This window comes from Cydia splendana, chromosome 1 (genome assembly GCF_910591565.1).
Source record: "Cydia splendana chromosome 1, ilCydSple1.2, whole genome shotgun sequence".
Classification (NCBI taxonomy): Eukaryota; Metazoa; Arthropoda; class Insecta; order Lepidoptera; family Tortricidae; genus Cydia; species Cydia splendana.
The window spans coordinates 2,889,689-2,907,476 of record NC_085960.1 but is presented as its reverse complement, the minus strand read 5'-3'; the positions used below and the strand labels follow the sequence as shown (position 1 = coordinate 2,907,476).

The following is a 17,788-nucleotide window of genomic DNA, read 5'->3' as shown; positions in this document are numbered from 1 at the left end:
TTACAATATTTCATTGAAATTATTTGTTCTCTTCGTAATGACAGCCAGCCATTTGACATTTCAAAGTCCGCTGTCATATCGCACCCAGCGAATAGGTTATGTTTTATTTTCAAATAAACGATTTCTTTTTCTAAACTGCAACATTCCTAACTGTAGGTACATCGGTGGACCTTATTTCAAAAGGCATACAGTCCACCGATGTGCAGTTAACAGTGTGGGTGATTGTACAATTCTGCCGTGCTTATAACAAGAGCAGTAGAGTCAGACCAAGAAAAGTCTGCAGCGGATTTGATAGCCCACGCAGTGCAAGTGTTATTTTAAACGTCAAACTTCTATGAAATTATGACGTATAAATAACACTTGCACTGCGTGGGCTATCAAATCCGCTGCAGACTTTTCTTGGTCCGACTCTAACTCATTTTGAAGTGTCATTCAATTGGATACTTTGTACTTGTACAATATGTTCTACAATTGAAAGAGATTTCAAAATGAGTTACTGCTCTTAATAAGTACGGCAGAATTATTTATTTGATTTTGTCAGATCACCGTATTTTAGGTTATAAGGTCGACTACTGTCCTTAAAATTTTGTATGACATTACAAGCAAATATCAGCAATCGTGAATTAAGTATTATAGCCGAGTCTACTTTAGTCCGATAATGTAGCTTATTTCAAAGACTATGAACTCTAAGTACTAGAAATAAAGTAGATTTTGCGACATGATAAAGACGGTTAAATTTGAGGCGATGGAATAAAAGATTCACTTTAAAAAAACCTTATATAAACTCAATTAGAATCTATATTTCAAAATCTTAAACCATGGATAACTTTTAACTATCAATGCCACATGTGCATAAGTGGTGATAGCATGTCATTTAGCCAACTATTCATTAAAATACGCTTTTAAGTAAACTTGTTTAGAATTGATTTTTCAAAAGCTCAAACTATAGATTAATTTAACTGTCAATGACATATCTAGATAAGTGGTAGAATGTGGTTTAACCATCTTTTCTTTAAAATACACCTTAAGTCGTCGAGTTTAAATATGATTTTTCAAAACCTCAAAACATGTCACGTTATCATTAGTCACATATACGTTATCCTCGCGAACTATTAATTAAAATACGCTTTAAGTAAACTTGTTTAGAATTGATTTTTCAAAAGCTCAAATCATGGATAAGTTTTAACTCTCAATGACATATGTGGATAAGTGGTAGAATGTGATTTAACCATCTTTTCTTTAAAATACACCTTAAGTCATCGAGTTTAAAATTGATTTTTATAAAGCTCAAAACATATCACGCTATCATTAGCCACTTATACGTTATCCTCGCGACTTTTTACCGAATTATATCATTTATCAGATAGTCGTCATATCATGCATTAAATGATTAATGATATGGTGACAAAACCATCATAGCCGTCCTGTGCATGATTCAATTTCCCTCGGTCTCCCCTACCTATACATAAATTGTGAAATTTCTATAACATGAGTGAAGAGATTAAATCTCGTCCAATAATAATAATTGCCTCACGCAATACGCTCATACAGACCATGGTATAATAATATACTCCGCCTGGTACTCCATTCCCGTCTTTTCTAGGTCACCTAACTGACACGGGCTTACGTCATCATGCGACAGCGCTATATGATAATATGCGATAGCGCTATATATAGCGGCCATGTTGTTGTGACGTAGCCCCGTGTCACTCTGGGAATGGAAGACCATGTTTTATTAGACTATGATACAGACCAACTAAGTAAGCTCACTTATTCGCGAAATAGGATGCTCTGAGCAAATTGTTTTCGCAAATCGACGCGCAACTTACACTAACTCCTATCTTAATCAAACCTTGCACACTAAAGTTTACCTTAAGTTAAGGAACATTCGGTTTAAATTTTAATGAGTGTGGAGCTTAAGATAGGGTTTTGACTGCGTTGTTTCAGAAAATACCCTTAAACAAATCGGATTGTGCTCATTCCATGAGAAATAACTTGGATTCCTTGCTGTTTATTTATCCTGTAATATGATACGTCGTCGGGAACCTTTGGTACTGGGTTCAATTCCGACGAATGTAAATGGAGATTTCATTTCCTTAATTTAATTTCCTACCAGTTTGGAAAAAAATAATACCAATGGGTGTTGTCAAGTGTAGGTATGGTGCGGGAATGAGAAGACGGATTTGAGTCGAAAATTGCCAAAAATGCGAGCGAACGGTATACGTGTGTGCTTCGTTAAGGTGCAATGGCGACTAGAGGTCAAACGGTGCACACATGCATACCACTTCCTTCACATTTCGCTTTATTATAAAAAAACTGTTTCCTTAACTAGGTTCACAGATGGCGCTACAGGTAAGTTACTTTAGAATATTTATATTAATGTTTTTACATGATAAGTATGTATATATAAAACTATTATTATTTATAGTAGATTTTAAGTATCTAGCTGTTTTTATGGAAGTTCTTAACAAGGTATTTCGAGCCTTATCCCACACAGGTACATATGAGTTTTCTAGCGTCAACATCCTCCCCCCTAGTGCAGCCCTAGCTGCACTCATCTCCCATGGGAACCAGTGCGACGCGTGTGGCAGGTCGTTTCAGTGTTGCAGATTTTGTTCTCACTGTAACTACCCTTACTCGGCCGTCTTTGCCTGCGAATGTCTCTTCTATTACGCCTCGTGGCCATACATTTCTGGGGCCGTCAGGGTCAACTATTAACACAATGTCTCCCACCTGTAGCGGCCTCACTTCTTGGTTCCACTTGGTTCGTGGTATCATTTCGGGTAGTACTTCCTTGACCCATCTCTTCCAGAACATATCCGCAAGGCGTTGCGCTATGCGCCATTGCTTACGCAGGAAGAACTCTGAGTCGTTGAATGCTCCCGGCACTGGGAGCAGGGAAGATGAGCCAATCAAGAAGTGATTTGGTGTAATAGCTTCTTGACTCCCCGGCTCAACGGCAACGTGGGTCAAAGGGCGACTGTTCATTATCCCCTCCACCTCAGCTATTAGAGTAGCGAGAGTCTCGTCGCGGGGCGCACGCTCTTTAAGGATTACTCTAAGAGATCTCTTTGTAGCTCCGATTAGTCGCTCCCAGGCGCCTCCCCAGTGGGGACTGAGAGGAGGGATAAACGTCCAGTTTATATCGTGTGCCGCTCCTACTTTCTTCAGTGCCTCGGTGTCGATGTCCTGAATTGCTCGTTTTAATTCAATGTCGGCCCCGCGAAGATTAGTGGCGTTGTCAGAGTAAAGGCAATACGGCCAGCCTCTTCTGGCTGCCATACGACGCAGAGCCATTATGAGAGAATCTGACGTGAGTGAACAGACTATTTCTATATGTACTGCCCTCACTGTCAAGCAAGTAAATAATACAGCGTACCTCTTCTCCCTGCGTCTCCCGACGGTAACTTCCATTGGGCCAAATAGGTCGACGCCGCAATGCGTAAAAGCACGCTGGTGGTGTGCCATACGGGCTGCAGGTAAATCGCCCATTCTGGGAACCTGGGGCTTTGCTTTTCGAAGTCTGCATAGCATACACTGGCTTGATATGTATTTTACAGTAGGTCGTAGTTTTATGAGCCAATATTTTTGCTTTAATTCGTTCACCACAGTCTCCTGATTTCCGTGGGCTGCTTGAATATGATAATGTCTGGCAATTAATCTTGATACTTGGTGGCGGCCATCCAAAATGACAGGCTGCTTGGTTTCCGCGGGAATTTCGGTAGCTGCACCAATTCGCCCACCAGCACGCAGAACGCCATACTCATCTAGGAACGGCGATAGTTTGATTAGCTTACTGCTTTTTTCTATATTTTTAAAGGTTTTTAGTGCAGCCAATTCTTTTCCGAATGTGTCTTGCTGGGCTTGGCGTATTATTAGACTCTCTGCCTGTTTCATGATGTCGTACTCAGTCTGCTCAGGTAATCTTCTGCACTTGTTCACGAATTTTATGACGGTCGACATAGCTCCTAAAAGACGCCGCCAGGATGAAAATCTGCCAGGATCTGGAACCGGTAAATCGCTGTGGCAGGTCTCGTCTATGGTAAGTACTCTCTCTAGATTTGCTTCATCCACATCGTCAAGGTTTTCAGATGTGGATGGCCATTCGTTGGTGTGTAAGTATAGAAAAGCTGGACCCCTGAACCATTCACTGTTTGCCTCTAATTTGTACGCGTTTGTTTTGGTCGCTGCATCTGCTATATTCATACTTGTAGGAACGTAGTACCACTCTGATATTTTACTTAGCGAGTCAATTTCTCCCAGTCTGTTCGCGATAAACACTTTGTAGTTCCTGTTTTCGTTTCTTATCCAGTGAAGAACTGTTGAAGAATCTGACCAGAAAAAACGTGCGGTAGGTTTAATTCTGTGTTCATTTTCTATGACTGTTGCTAAGCGACACCCCAGCACCGCAGCTTGGAGCTCCATACGAGGTACAGTCACCGTAGATTTAATTGGGGACACACGGCTCTTGCTGGCAATAAAAGCAACCCGTATGCTGTTATTGTTGTCGACTATACGCCAATAAGCAACGCATGCGTAGGCGCTCGGTGAAGCGTCGCAATAAACGTGTAGCTGCAGTGTGTCACCTTGGGTGGGGCTGAGGAAATACCACCTAGGTATTTTCAAGTCCTTGATAGTCTTCATTTGAGTTATCCATTCACGAAAGGCAGCAAATAATTGTTCAGGTAGTTGGTCGTTCCAGTTGATGTTTAATTTCCATGTCGCTTGTATAATTATTCTTCCTTTTATTGTGAAAGGTGCAAGTAGGCCGTATATGTCAAAAATAGACATGACAATGCGAAGCACTTCTCGCTTCGTAGGCACTTGCTTAAATGACAATATCTCATCAGGAATACGCTTGAGCGACATATCAAAGCCGAGCGAGTCGATAACGGGATTCCATAACAATCCCAACGTTCGCTCGCAAAGGTTTTCGCCACCGATTTTAAACCTTATTGCGCTAGGGCTCAAGGTCTCAACTGGCATATGACTTAATATTTCCGGTTTGTTGCATGTTAAATTTCTCATTTCAAATCCGCCATCGTTGTGGATTTTCAAAACATCATTGATAATTTTGACAGCTGTTTGTTCGTCGTCGTGGCTATCCAAGTAGTCGTCCATATAATGGGATTTAATTATAGCGTTCACGGCGTCAGGCATGTCAGCTTCGAAACGTTGTGCGTTTTTATTTTTAATAAATTGTGCAACGAACGGTGAGCAGTTCGCACCAAAAATCAAAGCCGTCATGGCGTATGTCTTCACAGGCTCTGAGGTACTTTCGCGCCATAAAAACCGCAGCGCGTTCTGATCTTCCTCTCTAATCCTTATTCGAAGAAACATGTCTTTAATGTCTCCGGCCCAAGCGATGGAACCCTCCCTGAACCGGAACATAATTCCCAAAAGCGATTGAAGTAAATCTGGACCTTGCAATAAAAAATCGTTCAAGCAATGTCCGCCAGAGGTCGCTGCAGAGTCGAAAACAACCCTTAATTTCTTTTTATTTGGATTATCAATTCCAAAGTGAGCCAAATTCCATATGCGTCCCGTAATTGTGCAAGTGTTTACTTCTCGAGCGTACCCATTGTTAAACAAATGGTTTATTCTTTCACGATAGCGGGAAAAATAATCCACATCTTTTTTAAATTTTCTTTCGAGGCAAAGTAATCTTCTTAAGGCCATAGAATGCGATTCCGGCAGGGCTGCATCAGATTTCCATGGCAAGCCAACTTCCCATCTTCCATTAACTAGCTTGGCAGTGTCTTCGAGAATTGAAATCGCCTGTAACTCGTCTTTGCTCTGTCGAGGTTTCGTAGTAACACCGATTGCCTCCAGTTCAAATGAATGACGTACCATCATAGTTAAGTTTTTTAGGGCTTCATTTTCCTCTTGTGATTCCCAATTATCAATATTACGAACAGATGTGACAGTTTCCGGATAGCAAGTGTTGATATTGTAGACCTTATGTTGTAAATAATTCGCACTATCTATGCACGACGGCAACAGCTGATAAGACATAGGCAATGAGTCAGCGCGGGCCGCGGGGGCGGGGGGTGCAGGCGCCAGGTGATGCAGTGGCTGCGCTCGCGTTGATAAAAGTGCTGCGTCATTCCGTAGCCGGCCGGCGGGCGCAGCGCATATGTTACCATGGACACACCAGCCGAGCGGTGTGCGTGAGAGATAAGGCTTATTTTTGCTTCCACGTATTATTGTAACAGGTTCAATTAGATGATAATGGTCCTGGCCAATTAACAATTGTGGTTTAACGTCGACGTGCAATACATATTGCTTATAGTCTTTTAACTGTTCGTAGCTCTCAAATTTAACACTAGATAGTTTTTGTACTGCCAAATCAAGATCACTCATTTTACGCGCGCACAGATCGAATGATTCACCTGTGTTATTTGTAATGGTTAAGTTTACGATTTCACTTTTGCACTGTAATTCTGTATTTTTCCAAGCGCCTTGAACTTGTAACGTTTTACTGTAGCCGCGCAAGCCCAATGTGTCGGCGAGATCAGCTGATACCAGAGATATCGATGCCGCGTCATCAAGTAGCGCGCAGGCTCGCTTGCTTCCATTAGGTCCGTGCACCACTAATGATACTACTTTCAATAGCACTGTCTTGTTATTATTGTTTATGTTATTTACATAATCACTTAAGTCCGCGGTTTCAGTCTGGTTAGATTGTACGGCAAATTCACTGTCAATAAAGTTAACATAGTTCTCACTTAAACCATTCTTGTTTTTTGGAAGCCAATGTAGTAATTTATGATGATCCTGGCCGCAGTCATCCACGTTGCAGGCCGCGGCGGGGCAGGTTTGCTTATCATGCTGCGATATTAAGCATTTAAAACATAATTTGCTAAAACGTACATAACGCCAGCGATCGCGCCGCATCGCTCGCTTGAACCGTGGACAGTCTGGCAGTTGGTGGCTAGATATTTTACAGAAATTGCATTTTTCTGTGTCAGTCATTAGTAGAACAGGGTGTTGGGTACCTCGTCGCTCTTCATGCTGTTTTTTATTCTTATCAGCTTGACTGTAAATGTGAGACACTCCTGCTGAGGCAGCCTTTACAGCCTCTAGCTCTAAAAAATCCGATAAATGTTCGAACTTTGACCTTTTACTTTCATATAAATGTTCGTACACGTAGTCACCCCACCGATTTATAAGGACACTTGGGCACTTAGACAGCACGGTGTTTATTAGCTCCGGGCTCCGTAAATAATCAGCTTGATCAATTGAGCGAGCAGTTACTGCAAAGTTTTTTATTTTTGTAGCAAAAACAACAATTTCATTGTGGTAAGCTTGAGATAGCGGTTGCAGTTTCTTGATCTGGTTGACTATTTTGTTAATAATCACTTCCGGGTGTCCAAAACGAAGTCCGAGGGTCTGCATGATAATCTTTGGATCAGTTTTGCCGCTGAGCATCGATACAACTGCCTCCTTAGCATCGCCACGTAAACATTTGCGCAAACGGCCTACGTTTTCTGAGTCACTGAATTTACAGCGCAATGTTGTCTCTTCATAAGCATCTTTAAATTGCAGCCATTCCATGGGGTCTCCGAAGTACAACGGCAAGTCCTTAGATGTTACCAACCTGGCTACTAGTTCAGGGCTGTGGGCTTTTGAAGTTGAGGCACTAATAGCACTTTGCAGAGCGTTAGCTAATTTTTCGATGTCGCTCGGATCACGCGAAGACTGCAGTGATGCTGTCCGAACTGCTGGCTGCGGAGTTGGCTGAGTGGCAGGTTGCGGAGCCGGCTTGGTCGGTGGCTTGTCGGTGCTGCCGGCGGCGGCGGCCGGGAAGTCGGCGCGAGCGGCAGCGGTGACCGGGAAGTCGGCGCGAGCGGCGGCGGCGGCCGGGTAGTCGGCGCGAGCGGCGGCAGCGGCCGGGTAGTCGGCGCACGGCGCGCTCGGGTTATCGGCGGGGACGGCGGTCGGCTCGCCGTTAACGTAGCTGGTGGTTTCGAGTTCTTGATGTGGTTTTTGTTCTGTAACGTGATCACTGCGCACGAGCCATTCTTCAACTTTTTTATAGCTGGAGCTAGCAGAACGATGAGATCTGTCACTTCTATTTGATTGCACTTCCAGAGCTGCGATCTCCAAAGCTAATTTTTTATCGACTAGTTCTTTGTCGATTCTAGCCTTACACTCTGCAGCCTCTAGTTCTAACTGCATTTTTCTAGCCATAAAAACCGACGAGGATACCGATTTATTACTGCGCGGAGGTTGCGGCTTCACCAGGTCTTTCTTGGCTTCCATATTATTTTCCGATTGCTGCTCAGGCATAGGCTGGGGTTGCTGAGCTGACGGTTCTCCGTTATTCTCCACTAGCTTGGAAGATGCTTCATTCTTCATGCGTCGCGTTTGAATAACACTGCGCGGCGGACTGGACATCTTTCAACTAGTCCTGCTTACAGGTTCTGTTCCCGTGATCCGGTTCGAAGGACCACTTTGTCAAGTGTAGGTATGGTGCGGGAATGAGAAGACGGATTTGAGTCGAAAATTGCCAAAAATGCGAGCGAACAGTATACGTGTGTGCTTCGTTAAGGTGCAATGGCGACTAGAGGTCAAACGGTGCACACATGCATACCACTTCCTTCACATTTCGCTTTATTATAAAAAAACTGTTTCCTTAACTAGGTTCACAGATGGCGCTACAGGTAAGTTACTTTAGAATATTTATATTAATGTTTTTACATGATAAGTATGTATATATAAAACTATTATTATTTATAGTAGATTTTAAGTATCTAGCTGTTTTTATGGAAGTTCTTAACAAGGTATTTCGAGCCTTATCCCACACAGGTACATATGAGTTTTCTAGCGTCAACAGGTGTACAATTTCCATTTGTGTATTTTGATTAGTAATTTATTTTTTAGGGGTTTTTGAAGGCATGTATTGTTGAATTAAGAACCCATCAACGTGCACACTAGCGCCACTGCTAAATGCGTGATTATTTAAATTTAACGACAGGTATTTAAAAAAGGGGGCCGCTACGTACTGTAGTTTGTATTTAAGTACCTTTTGAATACATCAAACTAGTTTTTAGGGTTCCGTACCCAAAGGGTAAAACTGGACCCTATTACTAAGACTCCGCTGTCCGTCCGTCCGTGCGTCTGTCACCAGGCTGTATCTCGTGATCTGGTGATAGCTAGACAGCTGACATTTTCACAGATGATGTATTTCTGCTGCCGCTATAACAACAAATACTAAAAACAGAATAAAATAAAGATTTAAGTGGGGCTCACATACAACAAACGTGATTTTTGACCGAAGTTAAGCAACGTCGGGCGGGGTCAGTACTTGGATGGGTGACCGTTTTTATAGATAATGGTACGGAACCCTTCGTTTGCGAGTCCGACTCGCACTTGGCCGGTTTTTATGTTACTGGATTCGTCAATCTATGAACTCAAAACAAAAACGGCCGTTTTAACTTTGGACGCATAGATCGACGAATCTTTCTTTACTTATATTACTCTATGTTCGCACGCAGCTCGGTATATCAGAATACCGATTTCATTAAGTGCACGGTTAGCGTCACCAACAAACTTTCAGCGAACTTCAGCCACTTCAGGCGAGTACGGGAATAATTAGAAATTCATTTTAATTAAAAGCGAAATCAATACGGGTAATTCGCGGTAAAGGTCTCATCTACGAGAACAGTTGGATATTAAAATATTAGGCTGTGTTTTCTGGAGCGTTTTACAAAAATGTCTATTAGGTCGTACTCCCATCTCAAATGCCGGCAACACAAATAAATTCCCTTTTATTTCCCTTGTAAAATGCGGGCACCTAACCTCCCATCTAATTACAGTTATTTTTTTTAAATAGTTTCATTATTATGTGGAAAATGAATAAAAAATAGGTACCTACCACATGGTTATGAAATTTAATAAAACTTGAAAATAATTAATATAATATTTATAATATAAATGTCTTTACCATCACGGAACAATGGTGTTCCGGACCTTTGGGAGGCGTGCGCGGAGCCGAAGCCAACACGTAGAGGCCCTTTTGACACTTTAATAAAATGTAAGGGGTACACCGAGCGGAGACTGCCCTTGCCCGTGTCATGGGATGCACGCAGAGGCAGCACCCGCCAGGGTGTAAGGGCTATTGAGAGTTGATGGTATCTAAAATGAACTAGGTTATTGGGTGAAAGCGCTGGACTAAGAACTGAGCTATGGGGTAAAAAACCGGACGCCTGCCTAATAAAACGGTATGCAATTTTATTTCCGGCAGACGGTGACTCGCCCTCACAAGATGGGCCCCCACAAAAAGCGACATCTAGGATGGCTCAAGGGCAACACCGGTGTGAGCGGCTCAGGGGTGTCGAGAGGTGTGCGCCGCTTTCTACCCAGTGGCTGTTAACAGCCACTGTGCCAACTCGCGTCTTATGCATATTTCACTTCCACCCCTGGAACTTATAGCTCTAACGACTCCACTCTGGCCGGCCGGCTAAGGCAAGCCAGAGGCAGAGAATCCTGTCCCACCCACCCTCCTTGCGGGTAACAAAACTCCCCAGGAGCACTCGGGTACGTGAGGTCGCTAATCCCCAACAGCTCGCCACAAGCTGCCCTGCGTTGACTGATTGCACTGGTAAAACCAGCGGGCGATGGGGTCGTCACATCCCTACGCCAATATAAATAATTATTATCAAATTATTATACAAACCGTTCTGAAAATTATACAAACCTTTTTAGTGACTTGGCATAATCGCACTCTCCATTTCCTAGAAAATCCTAGGCTATAATAATTAACCGTTTTCACGAGACCACTTTATTCCAATGGTTCTCCAACATAGGCGAGTCCAACCAACCAGTAAACCATAGGTACTTTTCTATTACAGGCTGACCAGTGCTTGACCTTTTTTCACTCATATTATAGGTATGGTATACCTATATTAAAACTTTGGATAAATAGCGAGTAGCATTAAGGATGACTCACGTTAGACCGGGCCGTGTCCGGGCCGGAGCTTCCGGAGCATACTTTTCTATGACATGACATGCGATCACGTGATGCTTTCCATAAAAAACGATGCACCGGAAGCTCCGGCCCGGTCTAACGTGAGTCATCCTTTATGGATCCAAACGGGGCGTTGGTGGACCGACGCCGACCAATGTTGGGCTTCCCAAGTGACGGGACAACGCTCTAGGAACATGGTATGCTCAAATGTGGCCAAGACCGGCATATAACATGTTTGGTTGGGACGACCGTCGTAGGTCGTAGGGCAAGAAGTTCCGTATTTGTATACGTACATCGCTCAGCCAGAAAGGAAGAGCTTTGTTGCTCTACCGACCTTCTCATCATCATCATCTTCCTCGCGTTCGTTGCCCCGGCATTTTGCCACGGACCATGGGAGCCTGGGGTCCGCTTGGCAACTAATCCCAAGAATTGGCGTAGGCACAGTTTTCACGAAAGCGACTGCCATCTGACCTTCCAACCCAGAGGGTAAACTAGGCCTTATTGGGATTAGAACGGTTTCCTCACGATGTTTTCCTTCACCGAAAAGCGTCATCTACCTCTCTATCCTATGGCTCTACCGACCTTCTGTTAGTGGGGTGTGTACAAGCTCACGAGTTAGAAGCGACGAAAGAGCTTGTAGACGGTCTCATGGAAAGACGGTGTTACCCAAATTGACCTTAATTGAATATCACTAGATCTCGACTCGTCCGCCTTCCAGCCAATAAGAATTCACGACAAGGAAGCGAAGATCTGCCGTTTCAGCATTCATTTCAATGTACTGGACTAATTAACTAGCTTCTGCGCTATTTTCTGCAAGATTTTCAACCTAATGGCGCGGTATTAGAGTCGAGAACGTATTGGAGTTGTAGAAAGGATTTAAAAGTGAATTTGAATACATTTCGAGTTGCTTAAGATAGTTCGGTTTTTTCATTTACACTGCGGGAAAGTTCTTGAATTTAAAGTTTAAATCCTTTCCGTGTAGCTTTATACTAGTTTTTAGGGTTCCGTACCCAAAGGGTAAAACGGGACCCTATTACTAAGACTTCGCTGTCCGTCCGTCCGTCCGTCCGTCCGTCTGTCTGTCACCAGGCTGTATCTCACGAACCGTGATAGCTAGACAGTTGAAATTTTCACAGATGATGTATTTCTGTTGCCGCTATAACAACAAATACTAAAAACAGAATAAAATAAAGATTTAAATGGGGCTCCCATACAACAAACGTGATTTTTGACCAAAGTTAAGCAACGTCGGGAGTGGTCAGTACTTGGATGGGTGACCGTCTTTTTTTGCTTTTTTTTTCGTTTTTTTTTTGCATTATGGTACGGAACCCTTCGTGCGCGAGTCCGACTCGCACTTGCCCGGTTTTTTAGGTACCAGATTAATAGGTACCTACGGTCTGCCTGATGGTGCTACCCCAAGAATCCCATGATACGTGGTATGGTGGTTGGTGGTTGCACAACCGTAGGTACATTGGCCATCTAATGTACGGTTGTGCAACTCCAGGGATGACTTCATGGGAAATATTTATACCACAGCTTTTGCGAAGAAAATCTCCTCTATAACCGCATCGCTAGGCCGTGCCCGGACCGAGGCGTCCGACATGCCATTTTCTATGACGGCTGATCGGTGATCACGTGGTGCTTTTCATAGAAAACGATGCTCCGGAAGCTCCGGCCCGGCCACGGCCCGATCTCAATCAAATCAAATCAATCAAAAATATACTTTATTCATGTAGGCCTAGCAACAAGCTCTTATGAATCGTAATTAATCTTAATCTAATTATCAGAGCAATTTATTGATGTTAATATTATTCCATAATAAAATTGGATTATTATACATATCAAATTTAACACTAAGAATTTCACAAAAGGATCGTCAAACATTAAAAATATTGTATAAAAAAATACTAGTCTAGAATTTCTAGAATAAAATCTAAATGTCAAAAAAAAGCATAAGTAACAAAATAAGTAGATAGTATTACATCGGAATATCCATTTCCTCATCAATAATCAAATATACCTAATAAATAAATAATCATTTCGAATAACAATTAATCCCACGTTGTAATATTATTCATGTAGTCTTGTGTGGTATAATAAGCTTTAGAAATAAGTTTACGCTTTACATAATTCTTAAATTTATTAATAGATAATTGAGTAATATGGTTTGGAAGTTTATTATAAAATCTTACACAATTACCCATGAATGATTTTTTAATTTTATGGAGCCGAGTGAAGGGCACTGCGAGCTTATGTTTATTTCTAGTATTAATATTATGAATTTCACAATTTTTCCTAAAATTTACAATATCTAACGTGAGTCATCCTTAACGCGCGCCTAGTTGTTAGAGACCGTGTTGTGATTGTGGGGTTGGCCCTATATTAAAAGTTGTTCAGTAATATTCAGTATGACCAACATATCCACCCCTCAGAGTATATATAGTAGTCACACATAACAAAATAACATAGGAAGTTCTCCCTTCGGTCGTGTTTTAATTTCGCACTTGTATCGTAATGTACTCATTATATAGTATTGAATAATAATTATAATAAATATCGTAATTATATATCAAAATAACCTTCCCATGAGTTTAGTTATAGTTTAGCACGGTTGTAGTTATCACGCAATATGGTGATAATTGTGTTGTTAAAACGACTGTTATCTTCGATTTTATCATTCATTCTACGATTGCAGACGATATATGGAGTTATTTGACAGCGGTAGATGCCAGAAGACAATTTTCATAACATGGTTGGATAATTTGACATATTGTCCCATTTTGACAGTTCAACTTAGTTCATTCTATCTAAGTGTCTCTTAGGTCACGATAAGCCTTGTCGTGGATGCAAAGCTTGTAAAAAACCTATTTTAAGATAAAAACTACCAGTAAGTATCAGTTATTCTATGATTTTATTAAGAGTTACTAGTTAAAACATTCCGCTGCATATAATATTGTCAATATTTGCCCAGTGGTATAAGCCCTTACCAATCCACCGAAGCATTATCTAAACTATCTATTCTAACGTAATGTCTATGAGCACGCGAGTCGGATACTTCACAACTTTGGCCTAGGATATATTCTTTCTTTGTGTTCTTTAGTTAGATAACAGCGTAGTTAAATACCAGTGCGTTCAGAGGCTTTTACTTTTAGATAAATAGTTCTGTTTTTTTTTAATAAAATGGTAGCTGAGGGCCTAGCGCGAACACCTGATTACGCCTCAATTGGAGTAAAAGACAAAAGTGCCCGCAATTTGCGAACTTCGGTGTTCGCGGTAGGCCCTCTGTGGACTTTAAGCTCGCTCTACACTCCTGCGCGTCTCGTGTCGTCGTAGTGTAGAGCGGGCTTTACAAACAGCCACGAAGACTGCCAGGTGTTGAGTACCGAATGGTTAAGCGCGTATCATGATTAATTCTGGCATCCCGTATTTTTCGGACACTACGCCGAAGATAGCATCAAGACGATTTTCCACTCTCGCGCGCAACTTAGACAGTGGATGTGTTTGCTAAAGGACAGTTTCGCGGTACAGTCGAATGTTTTAATTTATGACCCATTTTGTACCTTGTCACAGTGACAATAGTACCTATGAGGTCTTTAGCGACTTTCATATTGATTGTCACTGTGACAAGGTACGAAATGGGTCATAAATTAATACTTTCGACCGTACCTACATCAAGAGGGAACCACTGGTATTGTATTATTTGTGGCAACGCCATAAAAATCCGATTAGGAGTCGCGTGATGTGAAGGATTGCCGTTATCGCCCATTGTCAAACGTATTGATTGGCACTTTATCGTGTTCGAGGCTTTATTTTATTATCTCTTGTATTGATCTTTCTGGTTACGAAAATAATATTATGTAGAACCCATTCCTTTTTACTTAACTAGGAAAAATCCAATACCAATTCTAGGTATGTGTTTTGAGCACTATCATTATTATAATAAATAAATATAGTTATTTTAAGGATAGTTATGTAGTTCTAACACTAGGATAACACTATTTATATTACTAACACAAATGATCCTCGATGGTCGTAAATAAAGAATTTATTATTATTATTTGTTTCTCCATTTTGGGATTCACGGGCCTACAAATCCCGGTCTTTTGATAGGCTTGCGTGGGGATATAGATCCAACACGTAGAGGCCCCTTGGAGAGCTTTAATGTCATGTAGAACGCCTGCTGGAACCCGTTCACAGGCGCAACAATAAACACCCATGAACCGGTCGCAGCAGGCATTGGGACTATTGTAGAAAAAGTGAATAGTATACCGGTCTATGGATTGAAGTTTGGATGGACAATGAGACTGGGCTATTGTAGAGAAGTCCGGACACCTGCCATAACAATGCTAAAACACGTTATCGAGGCAGGTGGTGACTTGCCGCTGACTAGATGGGCCCCTGCAACTGCCGTCGCGAAGACGACCAGGAGCAACATCGGTGTGAGCGGCTCAGGAGTGTCGAGAGGTGTGCGCCGCTTTCTACCCAGTGGCTGTTACCAGCCACTGTGCCAACTCGCGTCTTATGCATCTTTCACTTCCACCCCTGGAGCATATAGCTCTAACGACTCCTCTCTGGACGGCCAATTAAGGCAAGCCAGAGCTGAGAGTCCTGCGGGTCCCCTTGGGGTCCACTCCGACCGACGAAGACACGCCGGAGACGGAGACCCTGACCGACTCTCGGGAGCACTCGGGTCCGTGGGGTCGTTACTCCCCAACAGCTCGCCACAAGCTGCCCTGCCCTTTTATTATTATTATTATTATCATGGCTCTCAATCCGTTTTTTGGCCCAGATGACATAGGCTTTTAACTGACTTTAAAAAAGAAGAATATTATGTTCTGGTTAAAGTTGTTAACAATTCTTTTTAAAAATCTATAGCAGTAGGTACCTATATAGTTTAAAAAATGCAGGTACTTAACCCGAACCCAAGTTTTTGATTGTCTGCCTTTCTCGCGTTTTATGAACTCGGTTTCATTTTGATAAGAAATATGTATAAGTAAATAGCTTAACAAGCGGAATGAAATATAACTAAATTCAATTTTTTATTAAATTAATTATGTCTAATGGTCCGATTGGATTTATATTAGGTATATATCTGTTTCCCGCCAATTTCTTTCTGTAACCCCATCTATAACATATGTAGGTAGATAAAATAGACTGTCATCTCCCCAATCTGGGACAATACACGAGATAAAAGAAACAGTTGTACTAAGTACGCGAACCACTCGCAATCGAGTGGGTTCGAGTGAGTGTGGCCGTAAACGCGATCCTTTACTGACAGGGGCTGTTCCAAAAGCTTTGCGGTCGTTTATTTCAGAAAAACCAGTATAGTTGTAGTGTATCCAGAATATATAGCCTGACAAAAAAGAGAATATTGATTTGAAAGGGACGACACTACAGTGTTGCCACTGTCTAATTTCTACTCTTTTTTGCCAGGATGTATTTATTTATAGGTACTCCACTGCGCTCTCATATCATAATAGTTATCCTCATATTTCACAGGAAAAAATATTAGCTGGATCTCATTGAAGTCGGAGGTTGTCTGGACTCCACATTATGACAATGAGACTGTGCGATGGATAGGACGATGGAGTGTGAGTGGATAGGAATAAACACGGTTGTCTTAAAAAATCTAACTTCTAACTTTAGTACGATTTATCAACCAAATACGCGCTAATAGAATTTCAAGTTTAGCATTCCGATTTAAAGTTCAAGTTAGATTGCATTATCGAGAAATGTGACTTGGCTTTAAATTAATCATCAAAGCTGGATTAATTAGAATATACTCGTATTTGGTTTTTTTGGGAAAACCTTGTAAATAGATTGGTGCGGCCTGGAAAAGGGTTAATGGTATAGAATGCAACCCAGAAATGTCTGTTTAGTCTGCGGTTCTCTCTGACAAAATATGATTTGGGCTTTGTGATACGTATCTACGTATCTACTTATTATTATAATCAGCCTTTCGTCATCACTTCATATTTCTTTATTATTTCTCAGGTGAGACTATGACTGTTCACACTATGTTAGATTGAAATCGATCACCGTATTACCAGTTTTGAGTCGAACAATCTCTGTATAGAGTAGGCAAGAGGAATACTCAGCCAGATTGGCCGTCAAGCCCTATATTACTGGATTGGATGGATTTTAGGAACAATACATTGGATACATTGACTTAATATGATGTGTCAGGGCGCAGTTTGCGTGGAATGGGTTTGATTATCGGGAGTACTTTTCAATCTGATTTGAAACGATGCGCGGTAGTTACGCTCCAAGTGTTTCAATAATGATAAGAAGCATATTGAGTATTTTGCTTACTATCCATTCGCAACGCAGTATGGCGCGCTGTTGTGGGTATAATTTGAAGGTTGTTTATTTGAACAAAATATAATTTATGCCGTTTTCGTTAATAATGATGTGTAAAAATAGCGTTAGTTACCTACATATTATGATAGCTTTTGACGGGTCTTGTTCTTACTAACTTACAGTCAGAAGGTTTTGTCATTTTATCCTGTGATAAGCACACCCATAATAGGTTCTTTCACAAAAACATCACATATTCTAGTATGGGGACTAAACTCGATAACAAAGCCAAAGCAGCTTTAAGGCACCAGCACGTCACATTTTACTTCCAAATCAGCCAGCAGTTAGTTGGGAACTGTGCTGATAAATTTAAACTCGACTCAAAGGGCAACTTTCTAGATAAAGCAACTCGCTATCGCCGGATAGCTGGGGGCTATCTCGTGTCGCGTGATACGATGTATGAATTATGTGCCAAATTTGTATCTTACGTAACTTAAGTGTCAAGGTTGTGTTTCTCCA

General features: G+C 41.7%; 1 protein-coding gene across 1 annotated transcript; it reads right to left on the bottom strand.

Annotated features, from left to right (window-relative positions):
• Positions 1–2,544: 2,544 nt before the first annotated feature.
• Positions 2,545–8,400, bottom strand: LOC134806062 (uncharacterized). Its single transcript, XM_063779619.1, has one exon. It carries the CDS (start codon positions 8,398–8,400, stop codon positions 2,545–2,547), a length of 5,856 nt encoding a protein of 1,951 aa, XP_063635689.1.
• Positions 8,401–17,788: the final 9,388 nt, after the last annotated feature.

Coding starts and splice junctions, on each gene's coding strand:
- LOC134806062 (XM_063779619.1), bottom strand. CDS start 8,400: ATGTCCAGTCCGCCGCGCAGTGTTATTCAAACGCGACGCATGAAGAAT.